Genomic DNA, 13611 nt, shown 5'->3' with positions numbered 1-13611 from the left:
GAACCATTGAGGTTTTGGCATATTTGCTTGACAAATCACTTAGGCCCCAGATTCAATTTACTAACTCATTGTTCACCTACACAGGTGTTTTCACTTATTTTCTTGATTAGACCTCTTCCTTTGCACTTCATATTAGACCTTTATCACTCTGATTGGTTCGTGAAGTCTGGTGATCTCATGAAAATCCGACCCAGATCCACCTGTGGAGGTGCGCCAGGTCCATTCATGCTGCAGTACCTGTCATGACCACAGGGTGGCACCACAGCACCACTCCTAAACCCGAGTCAAGACTAACGACACAAACACGGTCATAAATCTCTGTTTATTAAAATATAGCAATTATTTTTCATCAAAAAAATAAAATTAACAAACTTTCCATCTCTCCAGTCCACACAGAGACGAGCGCACTCGGCTGAGACTTAAAAAGCATCAATGGTGCGTCCATAAAAAGCTTATTTTAATTCTGTGTACTAATGTAAGTGTCTCTATCTGAATGCAGATTGTTGTAAAAGCAGCTCAATGATCCTTGAAGAGCTGTTAAAGTACCAAAGCGTGTGAGATGTATAGAAAAAACGTCTTCAATAAACTGACATCATCTACAGTAGGAAAATAATCTGGTGCCACAAGTGTTTTTTCCCTCTTTTAACAAGTAACTTATGTTAATATTGTGGAAACACTGACTGTGTTATTAATCTGACTGTGGGTAAAAGCATATTAAAGATGCCGTGGTGATGATCTCACAGGCGGATTTGTTTAATAGGACACAGAAAGCGAATTAAAGACTGGAGAGAAATGATTCATTGAAGGAAACTGGATCCAGAAGTGACCTCTGATTCACTTGTGCGCCACTAAAGGACGTTATTCTGCTTTCACTTTAATCCTTTTTCTAAGACAATTCACCCTGTATTCTTTTAGTTTTTAATTGTCTCTCTCTCCAAACTGTCTAAACTCTTCTCCCCTCTTAGTCCTGGACGCAGTCTAGTCGGTTTCCGTGCACCCAGTAACAGATCTGAGCAAACTTCAAAGGAGTGATGCGCACGGCCACATTGTAGTCCCGGTTTTCTCCATCTATCTCCAGCCACTGGTGTCCAGAGAAAATGCCGATGACCTTTCTTTCCCAGCGCTCTAAAGAGTTGTCCCACACTCGTCCGTAGACCCCTGAGCCGCTGGCTCCAGGTCGGGCGTCACAATGCTGGTATATCAGGTCACTGGACTCTTCTTCCACAGGACAAAATCTGTAGACCAGCTCTCCGGGTCTGTCGCTGTCAAAGCCAGAGAAGTGGATGCGCTTTCCCGCCAGGTCATCAGAGGAGGGAGCCACAGAGAGGCGCATAAAGGGACGGCGGTGAGGCCAGCGCAGCTCCAGCAGTGCGTAATCGAAGTCCATGCTGACCTCCTGAGGGCCCTGGATCCAGCCCTTAGGCACCCGGGTACGTTTCACCCTGACCCAGCGGACCAGAGGCTTCTTGGAAGAAGTGAGGCCGACTTTGGTGCCGTTGATGGATGGAGGAATCAGGAAGCCCACCCTGAGCTTACGTGCCCCCTTGACATAATCCTTCCCATCGTGCACGCAGTGGGCGGCTGTCAGGACGTGCAGCTGGGACACAAGAACCCCGGTGCAGCCCGTGGAGATCCGCACCGCCGTGGAGAAAGGGTAATCCAACAGAAAGTTGTCTCCTTGGATGTTAAAACGTCCGTCTGCGCCATAAATCTGCCGCCTGACCCGCTTATGTCTGGGCTTCACTCTCCTCGGTGAAGGGTGCGCAAAGAGACTGACATCTTTCTCCACCTCATCCTCCACATCCACGGTGGTCAGAGTGCGGGAGCCGTCAGAGTACAGCGTTTCAAAGGCCAGTTTCTCAGTGAGCTGCTCCTTCTGGGCCTCCTGCTCTCCTCTGCGGTAGCAGCTGGAGTTGCAGTGAGTGGTGAAGTCCAGCTGAGTGTGAGCGCTGAAGCGGGAGCGGGTGAGAGGTGTCGGTGCGTGAGGGTGCAGCGCCGGGACGTGAACTTGCGGGTGATGAGGAGGGTGCAGGACGGACCGGGCGAGGGGCAGGAGGAGCTGGAGGAGCAGGAGGAGGAGCAGGAGCAGGTGAGTCAGGAGCGAGCTGTCACGTGGCGTCATCGTGGTGACGGAAAACACTGAAACGGCACAGAAAATAATCAAATACACATAAAAAAAACACAAGAAAAAGCACCTTACAAACTTTCCCCTTAAGAGATTGCAAGAATTCCTTCATATTTGTCAAGAAAACATCTGTGGAAAACATTCTTACAACCACACAAACTGAACCACAAATAAATCTGGACTCTTTCACGCTTGATTGTTGATTGTAATAGTGAGCCCAGTTTACAAAAGCTAATGTTGCAACGCAGCCCTGAGTTTCATCTGGCACGGAGAGGCAACAATGAACCTCTTGTCCCTGTAATATAGATTACTAGGAAAATAGGATTTCAGCCTAACAGAAACAAACAGGCATTTTAAAGTTTGTTTGGTACAAATGTGACAAACAAATTCCAAAGAAAGAAAAGTTAGAGAGGAAGTGAAGTAGCCACAGAGAAGGCTGAGAAACCATTGTTTTAAATAAAGTTCAGATATTGTTTCCTTCAAGACAGATACACTTTATGGCTGCCTGAGTTGGTGAACAAGACGTTGTGAGTTTACAGTAAAAATCCTCAAATATTTGTTAAACCTCAGAGATAAGGAGGTGTTTCCCATCAAACATTAACTACTTCACAGTGTACTGTACGCGGGCTTTCAGGGCAGATTAGCAGGGACAAGGAGATACTTGATCCACTCTAAAGACTGTGGACCCGGAGGCACTCATGGCACGAAGAGAGCAGGTGTGTAAAAAGTGAAAAGAAACAAGTTGAGGCATGGCAGCGAAAAAAGAGCTTTATTTCTAACAAAAGGGGGTTGCAGGGTGTGGCCTGAGCGCACACCTCTGCGCCGTCACATGTGAAACTACAAAGGGGTTACAAAAAAAGGAGCTTCTGTGCGCAGAAAAATTGCACAGTTAAGTACAAATTTCCTTTCATGTTGACGTGTCAGATACATGACAGCTGTGGCAGGCTGTTACAGCTATTCTTAAGTGGTAAATTGGCTGGTAGTTGAGTAGTGAAATACATCTCCATATTGTGTGAGACAGACATGCAGCAGTATGTCATATGATCCAAGTACGACTTCTGAGTCATTTCAAGAGGCAAACCATAAAGAAAACTGTGTTCTCAATTATTTATGGTGGTTGAGAGTTTGTGTTTGACTCTAAAACTAAATTATCAGGCTCTGAACCAAAAGACACAACTCTTTCTAAGGTCTCAATCTGCTAAAATGATCCATCCTTGTGCAGAGGTGACAACATATAACTGGAAGCATTGGTTTTGGGCTGCTGCAGATTGAACATTAATGCAAAGAACCATTTTTTACAGTTAATGTGCATGAACAAAGGATATTACAAAACTGCGATATCAAAGTATACTCTGTCAGTAGACATGTTACACAAGTATGTATGCAAAATACTCCAGTCTCCCAGTCTGCAGACTATAGACGACTCCCTGTTCGGGATGTATAAGTTATCTAATCTAGTCTGATGTATGTAGCAGTCAAATAAAGTTCAGCTCTATCTAACATCTGTAATATACCGGGGGAAGATGGTTGAAAAGAGGCTTACGGGACAAAAACAGTACAGAAAAACACATGAAACCTGCCATCCACACATCCCTCGTTTAATCTTTGACCATAGTTTCACCCTAAAATTACCACCTAACATATGGCTACATGAGGATATACAAATCCTTAACGACCTGTGAAAGCAATGTGAGTCAACCGGTGCAGCATAGTGCGTATCTGATACATTACCTCCTTATTTGAGATCGATAGTCCCGTGTTTACATCCAACTCACGTTCTCCTCCCCATCAGACCAATCGTCCAGGATCATTTCCCAGGTTTTCCTCATCATCTCTGCTGACAGGCAGGTAGTTTCTCTCCCTCTCCTCTCTGTTACGTGCTTTTAATTCTCCGCACAATGAAAATCTTTCTTGCACTTTTTTTTTTTAACAGCGTGTACAAATATTAGCCTCCGAGCGGCAGTCTCTTTCTGAAACCTGCCCAGCTCAGACAGAGAGAGTCACTAATAAATGTCTGTCTGAACAGAAGTGTTTTCTCTCCTCCCTCCTCACGGTCCTAGCGCCCCGCCTCTGCCTGCCTGCCTGCCGGCTGAGAGAGAGAGAGAGAGAGAGAGAGAGAGAGAGAGGACAGTCCATGTTTGACACAGAGAGAGGGCAGTCCGCATTTGACACAGAAAGAGAGGACAGTCCATGTTTGAAACAGAGAGAGAGGACAGTCCATGTTTGAAACAGAGAGAGAGGACAGTCCGTGTTTGACACAGAGAGAGAGACAGAGAGAGAGAGAGAGAGAGAGAGAGAGAGAGAGGACAGTCCGTGTTTGACACAGAGAGAGAGGACAGTCCGTGTTTGACACAGAGAAAAAGGACAGTCCCTGTTTGACACAGAGAGAGAGGACAGTCCATGTTTGACACAGAGAGAGGACAGTCCATGTTTGACACAGAGAGAGGACAGTCCATGTTTGACACAGAGAAAGAGGACAGTCCATGTTTGACACAGAGAGAGGACAGTCCATGTTTGACACAGAGAAAGAGGACAGTCCATGTTTGACACAGAGAGAGGACAGTCCATGTTTGACACAGAGAAAGAGGACAGTCCATGTTTGACACAGAGAGAGGACAGTCCGTGTTTGACACAGAGAGAGAGGACAGTCCGTGTTTGACACAGAGAGAGAGGACAGTCCCTGTTTAACAGAGACAGAGAGAGAGAGAGAGAGAGAGAGAGGACATTCCGTGTTTGGATATTTGATACGGTGATGTGCTGGTTAATAAGTCACAGTCTTCATATTCTCACACTTTTTAAATACATTTTTTTACTCTCACAACATGTTACAATAACTGGGGGAAAAAGATTTATGTCTTTACCAAAGTAGAAATCTGAAATATTATTATAAAAGTATTTCTATCTTTTCCCTAAAGAGGAGAAGATGGGAACATGAATGTCTGTACCAAATTTAATGGTAATTCATCATATAGTTGTTGAAACATGTTGCACACAAAAACATCTACAATGTTGTCCTTTCATCCCTCCCCAGGAGACTTGACAATCATTCACATTTGGCCTCATGTGACAACTCCAACAACTGTTGTGAAAACTTGGCCTAAGGTGACTCCAACGACTCTAACGACTGTTGTTACAACAGCCAGGAGCACTAACTAACCAAGTGCTACCAATGACCTTGATAACAACCCCACAGAGCTGAGACTCCCCACCAGCCAGTTAGAATTGAAGAAGCCCCATGGATGAGAGGCAAAACCCTTGATTCAACCCTCCTTGGATAACCATGACCTGCATGACTGAGAAAAAAATGTCAACGTCATGGTGGCGGTAGAGATAAAGTCCAAGGATCATCAAAGCCTTTAGGATTCATCATCTGGGAGCCATGAATGTCTGTGCAAAATGTTGTGCCCATCCATCTTGTAGATGTTTTATTGGATGGCCTTTTCGTAAATCATAACTTTTGTTTTTATCTTGTTTTGGTCTTTTTTTTCTCCCCTCAGTGCTTTACTGTTCGGTCTGGCTACTTTTAAATGCTCTCTAATCTAATTATTTTAGCATTTTTTACAATTTACTCTGATGGTTTTTACTGTTAAGCACTTTGTAACTGATCGGGAAAATGCTATATAAATGAAGTTTTTAGTAGTAGTAGTAATAGTCGCTGAGACACACAAGCAAAAAATGGCAATCTCAAGGTGGCACTAACGATAAAGTCAAGGGATCACCAAAGTCAGCACGATTCATCCTCTGGGAGCCATGAATGTCATCCACTCAGTAGATGTGGAGATCTTTCACTGGATAAGAGAAAACATTGACCTGTTTGTGGTGTCGGAGGAAAAGTTTGGGGATGACCAAAGTCTGTATTATATTCATCCTCTGGGAACCATAAATATCTGCTCAAAATTTCAGTCAGACTTACAAACCAAAATTACCATCCCTTTAGCCACGTGGCCAGCATAAAAACATACTTCAATAACACTGTCTGTCCTATAGTTTGTTGTACAATATTGTTTGACAAAATACATTTAGATTCTGGAAAAGGGGTGTTGCCAATCTGGACCAAAATCCATTTATTAGCACCTGATTAACACTATTAACTACAGATGGCTTATTTTAAGGTGAGAAACATCAGTATTTAATGGTCTACCAACATTTATAACTATTATTACCTAGAAAGAATACAGGCAAATAGGATTTTTTTACTAACTCCCAACCCAAACTTTGTTCTTATAATGGCTTATAACTAATCTATAAAACATTTATAAATTGTTTAATTATCCATTAATATTAAAATATAAACTATTTGAAACTTATAAAACCATATTTAAACATTATAAAGGGTTCCTTACTAGAATGTGGAGACATAACATTTTAGGTAGTTAAGAAATGCCAAACCCAGTTTTAAAATGCCTTAATGATCCTTTAATCTGTGCATACAGTTAATATAAAGTCGGGCTGCTTTAAATCTTTGAAAATCTTAAGAATGTCTAAAAATGTCTTTTAATTTGAAAGATTAAGGGACAGACTATTTCAATAAACCTTAAATCAAGTTATTAAAGCTTTTAATCATTCATATAAGAGGAGACCGAGAAGCCTAAACAACAATTAGGATTTCACTTCAGTTATTTAAGAATCAAATGTAGTTATTTTAGCCTTTAGAATTACTTGTTCCATAGATATTTCCCCATAATATGAAAAGTTTCAGGGGCTTTTAAGATACAAAACTAAGGTGTTCTGTTCAAGTGGTACAGACATATTGTCTTTAACCAATCAAGTACTTATTTTGTCAATAAAATGACAAAAAATAATGGCAAATACCACTCACAAGTTACCACAGATCAAAGTGATGTCTCTCTTTTTCTGATCAGCAGCCAAAAAGCCCAAAATATTTGATTTACAATGATTGATGATGATATTCCTGGAGCTGAAATAAGCAGTATATTTAAATGATATATGACTAAATCAATTCTTAAAGTTGGATTTGATGAACTTTCTGTCCAATGTCAAACAAATTCATTGCTATTTCAGCACCGGTCAGACATTTGCTGTGTCCATTGTGACTTTACTCATTTACATTGGAGTTAACTGATGAACATTGACCTGACCAGAAAGAGAAGCAAAAAAGTGATGCTTTAATCATAAAGTATTATACTTATGCATGTTTGAAAGCATAACAAATGGAGTCTTTGCTCAGCATATTTTACATCATGTGAGATCGATGCAGTGCATCAACATGCCTGGTGATTGTTTTTCCTTTACTGACTCAGTTTCAGATCTTAAGTGTTTATAGTTTCCATCATATTAAGCATTTGGCACTTTCATTGGTAGCCTACAGTTACACCCAGGCAAGAAGAGTCATGTTTCTGGCATAACTGCGTTTCAATTACTATTATCTGTGCCAGGAGCCATAATAGCTAGAAGTGAAAATCTACTCCTGTATGCTCAGAGATCATAGCTGGCAGGCAGAAGACTGTTGGAGCATGTTGGCAGCAGCGTTCACCTCGTCCTCTGCTCCCTGGCTGCCTGACCTTGATCTCCAAGAGGTCTTTCATCTCTCATTCAGGGTCTCTGCGAACCTGTGGAATTTGGGAAGCCGTGCAAAGACGCTCCCATGGGGTCGGTGTGGCTTCAGGGGTGCCGAAACAGAGCTCCCAGTCACGGCGACAGTGCTTTCAGGAATGCTGAGGAATCTCCCAACAAGGACACAAGTCAGGCTGTCGGCACAATGTGGCCGCTGTTGTCCTCAGTGCACGTCACCCCAGAGAAAACATCTACCGAACCTGCTTTGCACTGACTGTAATAAAATCTTCAGCTGGTTCTGTTCCTGTTCACCATGACTGCCTTCGTGTTGACAGATTAAGTGTAAGGAATATTCCCTTAGAAATACAGAGGGAAATCATTGTGGATGGGGAGGAAGGTAGCAGGCAAAAGGCCAGAGAAGTGTAAATGTGTAACTCTGTATGCATGCTGTGTGTAATGATGGTATCACTGCCTGTCTTCTCTGAGCTACAGAGAGCGAGCACAAGAGATTTCTTTTGTATGTGTGTGTGTGCGTGATTGTGTGTATGTGTGTGTTTGGCATTGAGAAACTTGGCTCCTGTTTCTCAGTGGATTCCTCTCTTTCTATCCTCTTCTTGTCCTCACAAAAGTTTCTTCTCATATTCTTTTTTCCAGCACTATAAAAATCGTACACTAGAAACAGACGCGATTATTGAAGGAATTGAAGGAAACGGTCTTGGAAATGTGTGTAACTGCTATTTTGCTGAGAGTTACATGAGGAGATTGATGTCACTCTCATGTCTGTATGGTAAATATGAGGCTAAAGCTGGCAGCTGGTTAGCTTAGCTTAGCATAAAGCTGGGGGAACAGCATGCCTGGCTTTGTGCAAAGTGTAAAAATCCGCCTAATGCTCACTAATTAACACGTTATATATCTTTTTTGTTTAATCTATACAAAAAATGAAGTTAAAAAAACATTTTTTTTTATAGGGGGCTGACAGTATGTGTCTGACCTTTTCTTGACTGGGCGCAGTCTCCGTGAAACTCCAGGAAGTCACTGCTCCTGGATAAGAAATAGTCTGGTACATAACCTACATAAACCAACAAGTTGTCGTTTTTACACTTTGGATTTTGTACAGATTAAACAAACAAGATATAACATGTTACTTGACGAGCTTTAGAGGTGCTGGTAGGAGTCTTTTATTACCTTCAGCCAGTGCCAGGCTTGTGGTTTTCTCCTTGCTTCTAGGTGTTATGCTAAGCCAAGCTAACTGGCTGCTAGCATTAGCTTCATATCTACCGTACAGACATGAGAGTGGTATCAATCTTCTTGTCTCGGCAAGAAAGCAAGGAAGTGTATTTCTCAAAATCTGGAACTTTAAAGCATTATTTTGACAGACTGTGTCAAACCTGCTTATACATAATGGAAACTTTCCAGTCCATTTTTCTCAATTAGTCAACCTGTGTAAATTGATGTGTACGGTGAGACGTCTTTTCAAGATGAAAAAAAACCTTGTAGGGTCCAGTGTCCCACCTGTCTCCTGCCTGTCTTACGGTATATTAGCGGTTCCTTGTGTAACACGTGTTTCAAGGTTCATTCATGGTTTAGTTTTCATAAGAAGCACCTGCAGTTTGTTTGACAGTTTAAAAGTAAAGTCTGCCTCAAAACAGTTAAAAACAGCTGCTGGTGATATATCTTGCATTTCTGGTCCCATTCATTTTGTTAAACAGTGTTCATTAAATCGTTTGGGCTTTAACCAGCTTTAACCAGCTTATTATTTCCAGGGTCACAAGTGGTTGGAGCCAAGAAACAAGCTCCCAGCATGCTTTGTGTGGTGGAAAGATGTAAATAAACCCTCTAGATAGGTTTCTAGTCCATCATACGACTAATATAGACACTTACTTCACATATTTTAGACTGTAAATCCATCTGACACAAGCAATTGGATGCAGGGAGAACACGTCAGCTCCGGATGAAAGAAAATTCCTAGACTGGGAATCGATCCCATGACACTGACACACTGCTGCCTCTGTTTCATGATGTGTTTTTTTTCCCCACTGCTCTGGAAACTCAGGGGCTCCACGTCACAAACTGTGATCATTCGTACGTGAACACCAGGTGGGATGTTCATTTTATTCTCTGGCTGTGAAGCGTCAGGTCAGCCAGTGACTGTAACTGTGAAGGCCTCCTGGTCAGTGGGCAGACCAGATGTGGACATGGAGCGCTGCAGAGAAAATACTTGCTTGCCAAAGATATTGACTTCACTGCAGGAGTACTTGAAGACATTTAATGATTTTGATATATTGTGTTGCTGTGATTAAAGGGCTACCACTTTTAAAAACTCTGTTATCTGTGACCGATGTGAGTACGAACACTTTCTGAAGTTGTCCAAGGCGAATGAGTGTGTGTAAAATAACAAAAGTCAAAATTTTTGGTTCAGCATTATTATGCCCTTATGTACATTCAGCCTATAGGCTACAGAAGTGGAACCTGGTGTTTGGGACACTGAATGGGGGTCCAAGATAAAACTGAGCGGTCACTTTTCTCTAACTTTGTATCTTTTCTTTAAAAACTAGATTTTTTCACCTCTTCAGGCCTCTAAAAAAACATCAAATGAAACAATCTGAGAAGGAAAAAAATCTGTAATTGTTGTTTTATTTTAAGGGGTCACAAGTCAGAGGGTTTGGAAATCACTGGGCCACAGCTCAGGTGCCCTGCGGGACTGAATGTTGTGTTTTCTGTCTCATTCTTGAAGATAACTGGCCAAACATAAATTACATGATGTTATGTTCCAGTGTACGGATGCTGACATCTGTCTTTGATGAGACAAAGATAGCAGTCTGTCCACCAACAGTAGAATCAATGGACCAGAATAGAGAGCAGCTACAAAAAATGCTGAGTTTGGAAAAAAGGGCTGTTATTCTCTCTCTCTTTTGTTTTACTTTTACTCTTTTGCACTCAACAGTACGTGTATAAACTACAGCTGACATCTTCAAGTGCACTCCTGTTTTCTGGTGATCGTCAAAAAGTAGAAAGTTGGGGCACTTTAAGGGAACAAAGTCTCTACGCAGATTTATGATATTTAAAGGGGACGTATCATGCACATTTACAGGTCTATAATTTTAATCTGGGGCTTTATTGGAATAACTACATGATTTATAGTAAAAACTCCTTATTTGACTCATACTGAACCTTTACGCAGCCCCTCAGTTCAGCCTCTGTCTGACACAGGCCGTTTTAGTTTCTGTCTCTTTAAGGCCCGCCTCCCGATGAGCCATCTCTGTCCTGATTGGCCAGCTCTTGGAAGATGCCCCTTGGCAGACTTCAGCCGTCTCCAGAGGCTATGTATACAAACCATGCAACAAACTATAGTAGTAAGATTTCACTCCTTTTTCCTCATTCTTTACACGAAATGTCATCTTGTCAAATACATCCATCCATGTTAAAGCCTGAATCAGATCTGAAATATGAGAGCAGACAATGCAAAAAACACTTGGAAAAACCTTAGCAACAAGCTTAGCAACCAAAGCTACGGAGCGGACAGCTGTTTATGGGCATGCACGATGAGCTGATGTCACCTCAGTAGAAAAAAGGAAGAAAAAAACGTTGCAAACGAAGCGTTCAGAGCAGGTTGAAGCCTGAGCTTTTGACTTGCAGGGAGCATTTCTACATATTCAAGTTTGACCATGTTTAGTATAGATATCTGACATCATAACAGTATATAAATAACAGAAAAATACAAAAACCATGATCTGTCCCCTTTAACAGTGTAAGTTGTGTATTTATCCTCAGCTTCATGTCTGTCTCTTTAACACTCAGCTCCTGAAGGTCAATGACCTTTCTACTCAACCCCCAACACTATCACTGACCCATACTCACACACTCACACTTTCCAAGATGATTCATTTAAGAAAACAAAAAGATGCCATAAAGACTTTTCCCCCTCTGGAGAAACAGCTGTCATGTTCATTAACATTTGGCATTTTCAGGGAAGTACGTTATTAGTCTGTCACCGTATGTAGGGGAAGAGAGGAAAACAAATGACAGAAACTGAAAATGAAAGCCATCAGATTACCAGCTGTCTGTGTCACTTGTGCTCATAATTATTCAGTGTTTGTGCAGGATTTCCTAATATATATCTCATTACTGGTAGCTGTCTGAGCTGAGCTTGTTCAGTCTGGAGGAAAGCGGCTCAGAGGATTCCAGATGAGTGAGTTCACGCTGGGTATGTGTGAGCAGGCATACCTTAAATTTCCATGGAAATGGTGCTGTGGCACTGAGCACAAGTCAAAGCCTGTAATAGCTCCATATTGTACAAACAAAGTTCATCCCTTAAATGTTTCCTCACAGGGCAAACTAGACTGAGTTGTATACATTTCTACAATAAGGCGGTGGTCTCCTCTGCCCATCACAATGCCAACATGGTGGGCCGAGGGATCAAGACTTGTGTGACCATTCAGCTGACATGCTGTGAGGGCCCCATGACAGTTTCTCTAAGCAAACAGGGATTTATTAACAGGATCACAGGGTTTTTCTCTGAACTCTTTAATCTGATAATTGGCTTCAGATTCAAACAAGCCATATGAGCATTAAAACAGTAGACTTTTCATAACAATCCTGTAGCTCTTGACCTGGTCTGGCCCAAACCCTTCTGTCACTTAGGAACCACAGAAACCGGAGCCCTTTATAGAGAGCAGTTCTTTAAAGACTGGGGCTGTGAACACAAAGAATGTCCCTTTTCTCCTCTCCAGGCTGTGCCAGTGTTTTATGTCCCCCCTTTTTTCCATCCGGATTTATTTATTGCTTCTTCACCCGATCCCCTTTCATCAAAGCCCTCCCATCCCATCTGTCTGTCCTCTCCTCGTCATCAGGTCAAAACAGAACGGATATTTTCCACATTTCCACATGTGCACGTGTTGTTGCAAAGAGCTTCATCTGCAGACAGAATTACCTTGTGTGATGTTAGATTTTCCTCCCTCCTGATAAACATCTCATCCTCCTGTTGAGCAGATACCCCTCCTGCCGTTGGTCCCTGCTTCTCCTGCAGGGCCTTGTGGGTACGTATTCAGCCTCGACTTCCCCTCGGCATGATGTCATTTCAGTTTGGCTGCATGAACTGTAAGAGGAAAAGAAAAAAAAAAGAGGGGGGGAGAGAAACACAGTTAGCAAAAACAGAACGAAGGAATGCAAACTGACTGACTGCGATGAAACCCATCAAGAGAGAGGTGGAGTGTGTCTCCTCATATCTTGAACCAGTCTGGGCAGAGTGAAGTGTGTAGGAGGGAGTCTGCTGAGGTTGGAAGTCGTCCCAAACAGTATGCTGTCGCTCCGGCCTCTGGCGTCCTATAACAACCCTGAAACATCTCTTTGGCCTGCATATATGGAAGGAAAGAAAGGCATCTGTTGGTGATATACTGGTTACAACATGAACTACAGTCCTACGGATCAATATAAATCCATTTATCACTATTAGGTTACTTCACAGGCTGTTGTCAAATTAGTCAAAATGCCAGTCTGCTGTAGAAGGATGTTGGCTGAAAATATGTTGTGTTAATACGATAACAATTAGATGTGAAAATAGTGTTTCTCAGTAAACTTATGTTGAAGAAAAATAGGACAAAAATGGGTCTGTCTGTGAAATAACTTACTTGAGAACGATACAACAGAGGACAACCAAACCCCATGATCTTTGACTCTTTCCTTTTTTACTGGTAATATTATTATTTTTATGTTAACAGTAACCCTGAGCAAATCTTGACCCTGAAAACAATACTGTCCAACAGGGAAATTAACAAAAACAAATAAAATTTCATGTCTCCAGCCCCTCATGAAACAAAACTTTCCACCCAAACTCTCAGTACAATGAGAAGATCTGCGTCAACATTTTTCTCAGGAATGACAGGCACAAAAGTTTGAGTTTAACTGATACCAGAGGGGAGAGATTATTCTGGGGAACATGGAAATATTGTTAGACGTGAGTATAAGATTTGCAT

The 13611-nt window shown here is 42.0% G+C and overlaps 1 protein-coding gene across 2 annotated transcripts; it reads right to left on the bottom strand.

The window, feature by feature from the left end:
* Positions 1 to 303: 303 nt before the first annotated feature.
* On the bottom strand, positions 304 to 13067 carry prss23 (serine protease 23). 2 transcript variants are annotated; one of them, XM_067599542.1, is made up of 2 exons: positions 12570 to 13067; positions 304 to 2139 (listed from the first exon to the last, which is right to left on the bottom strand). In XM_067599542.1, exon 2 carries the CDS (start codon positions 2120 to 2122, stop codon positions 962 to 964), a length of 1161 nt encoding a protein of 386 aa, XP_067455643.1. In that variant the 5' UTR covers positions 2123 to 2139; positions 12570 to 13067; the 3' UTR covers positions 304 to 961. The 2 variants fall into 2 exon arrangements, with proteins under 2 accessions (XP_067455643.1, XP_067455642.1); XM_067599541.1 differs by lacking the exon at positions 12570 to 13067 and adding an exon at positions 3857 to 4145.
* Positions 13068 to 13611: the final 544 nt, after the last annotated feature.

The sequence above is a fragment of the Thunnus thynnus genome, chromosome 9 (assembly GCF_963924715.1).
Source record: "Thunnus thynnus chromosome 9, fThuThy2.1, whole genome shotgun sequence".
NCBI classification, from domain to species: domain Eukaryota; kingdom Metazoa; phylum Chordata; class Actinopteri; order Scombriformes; family Scombridae; genus Thunnus; species Thunnus thynnus.
The sequence above is the reverse complement of the archived record's forward strand: the minus strand, read 5'-3'. Positions and strand labels throughout refer to the sequence as shown.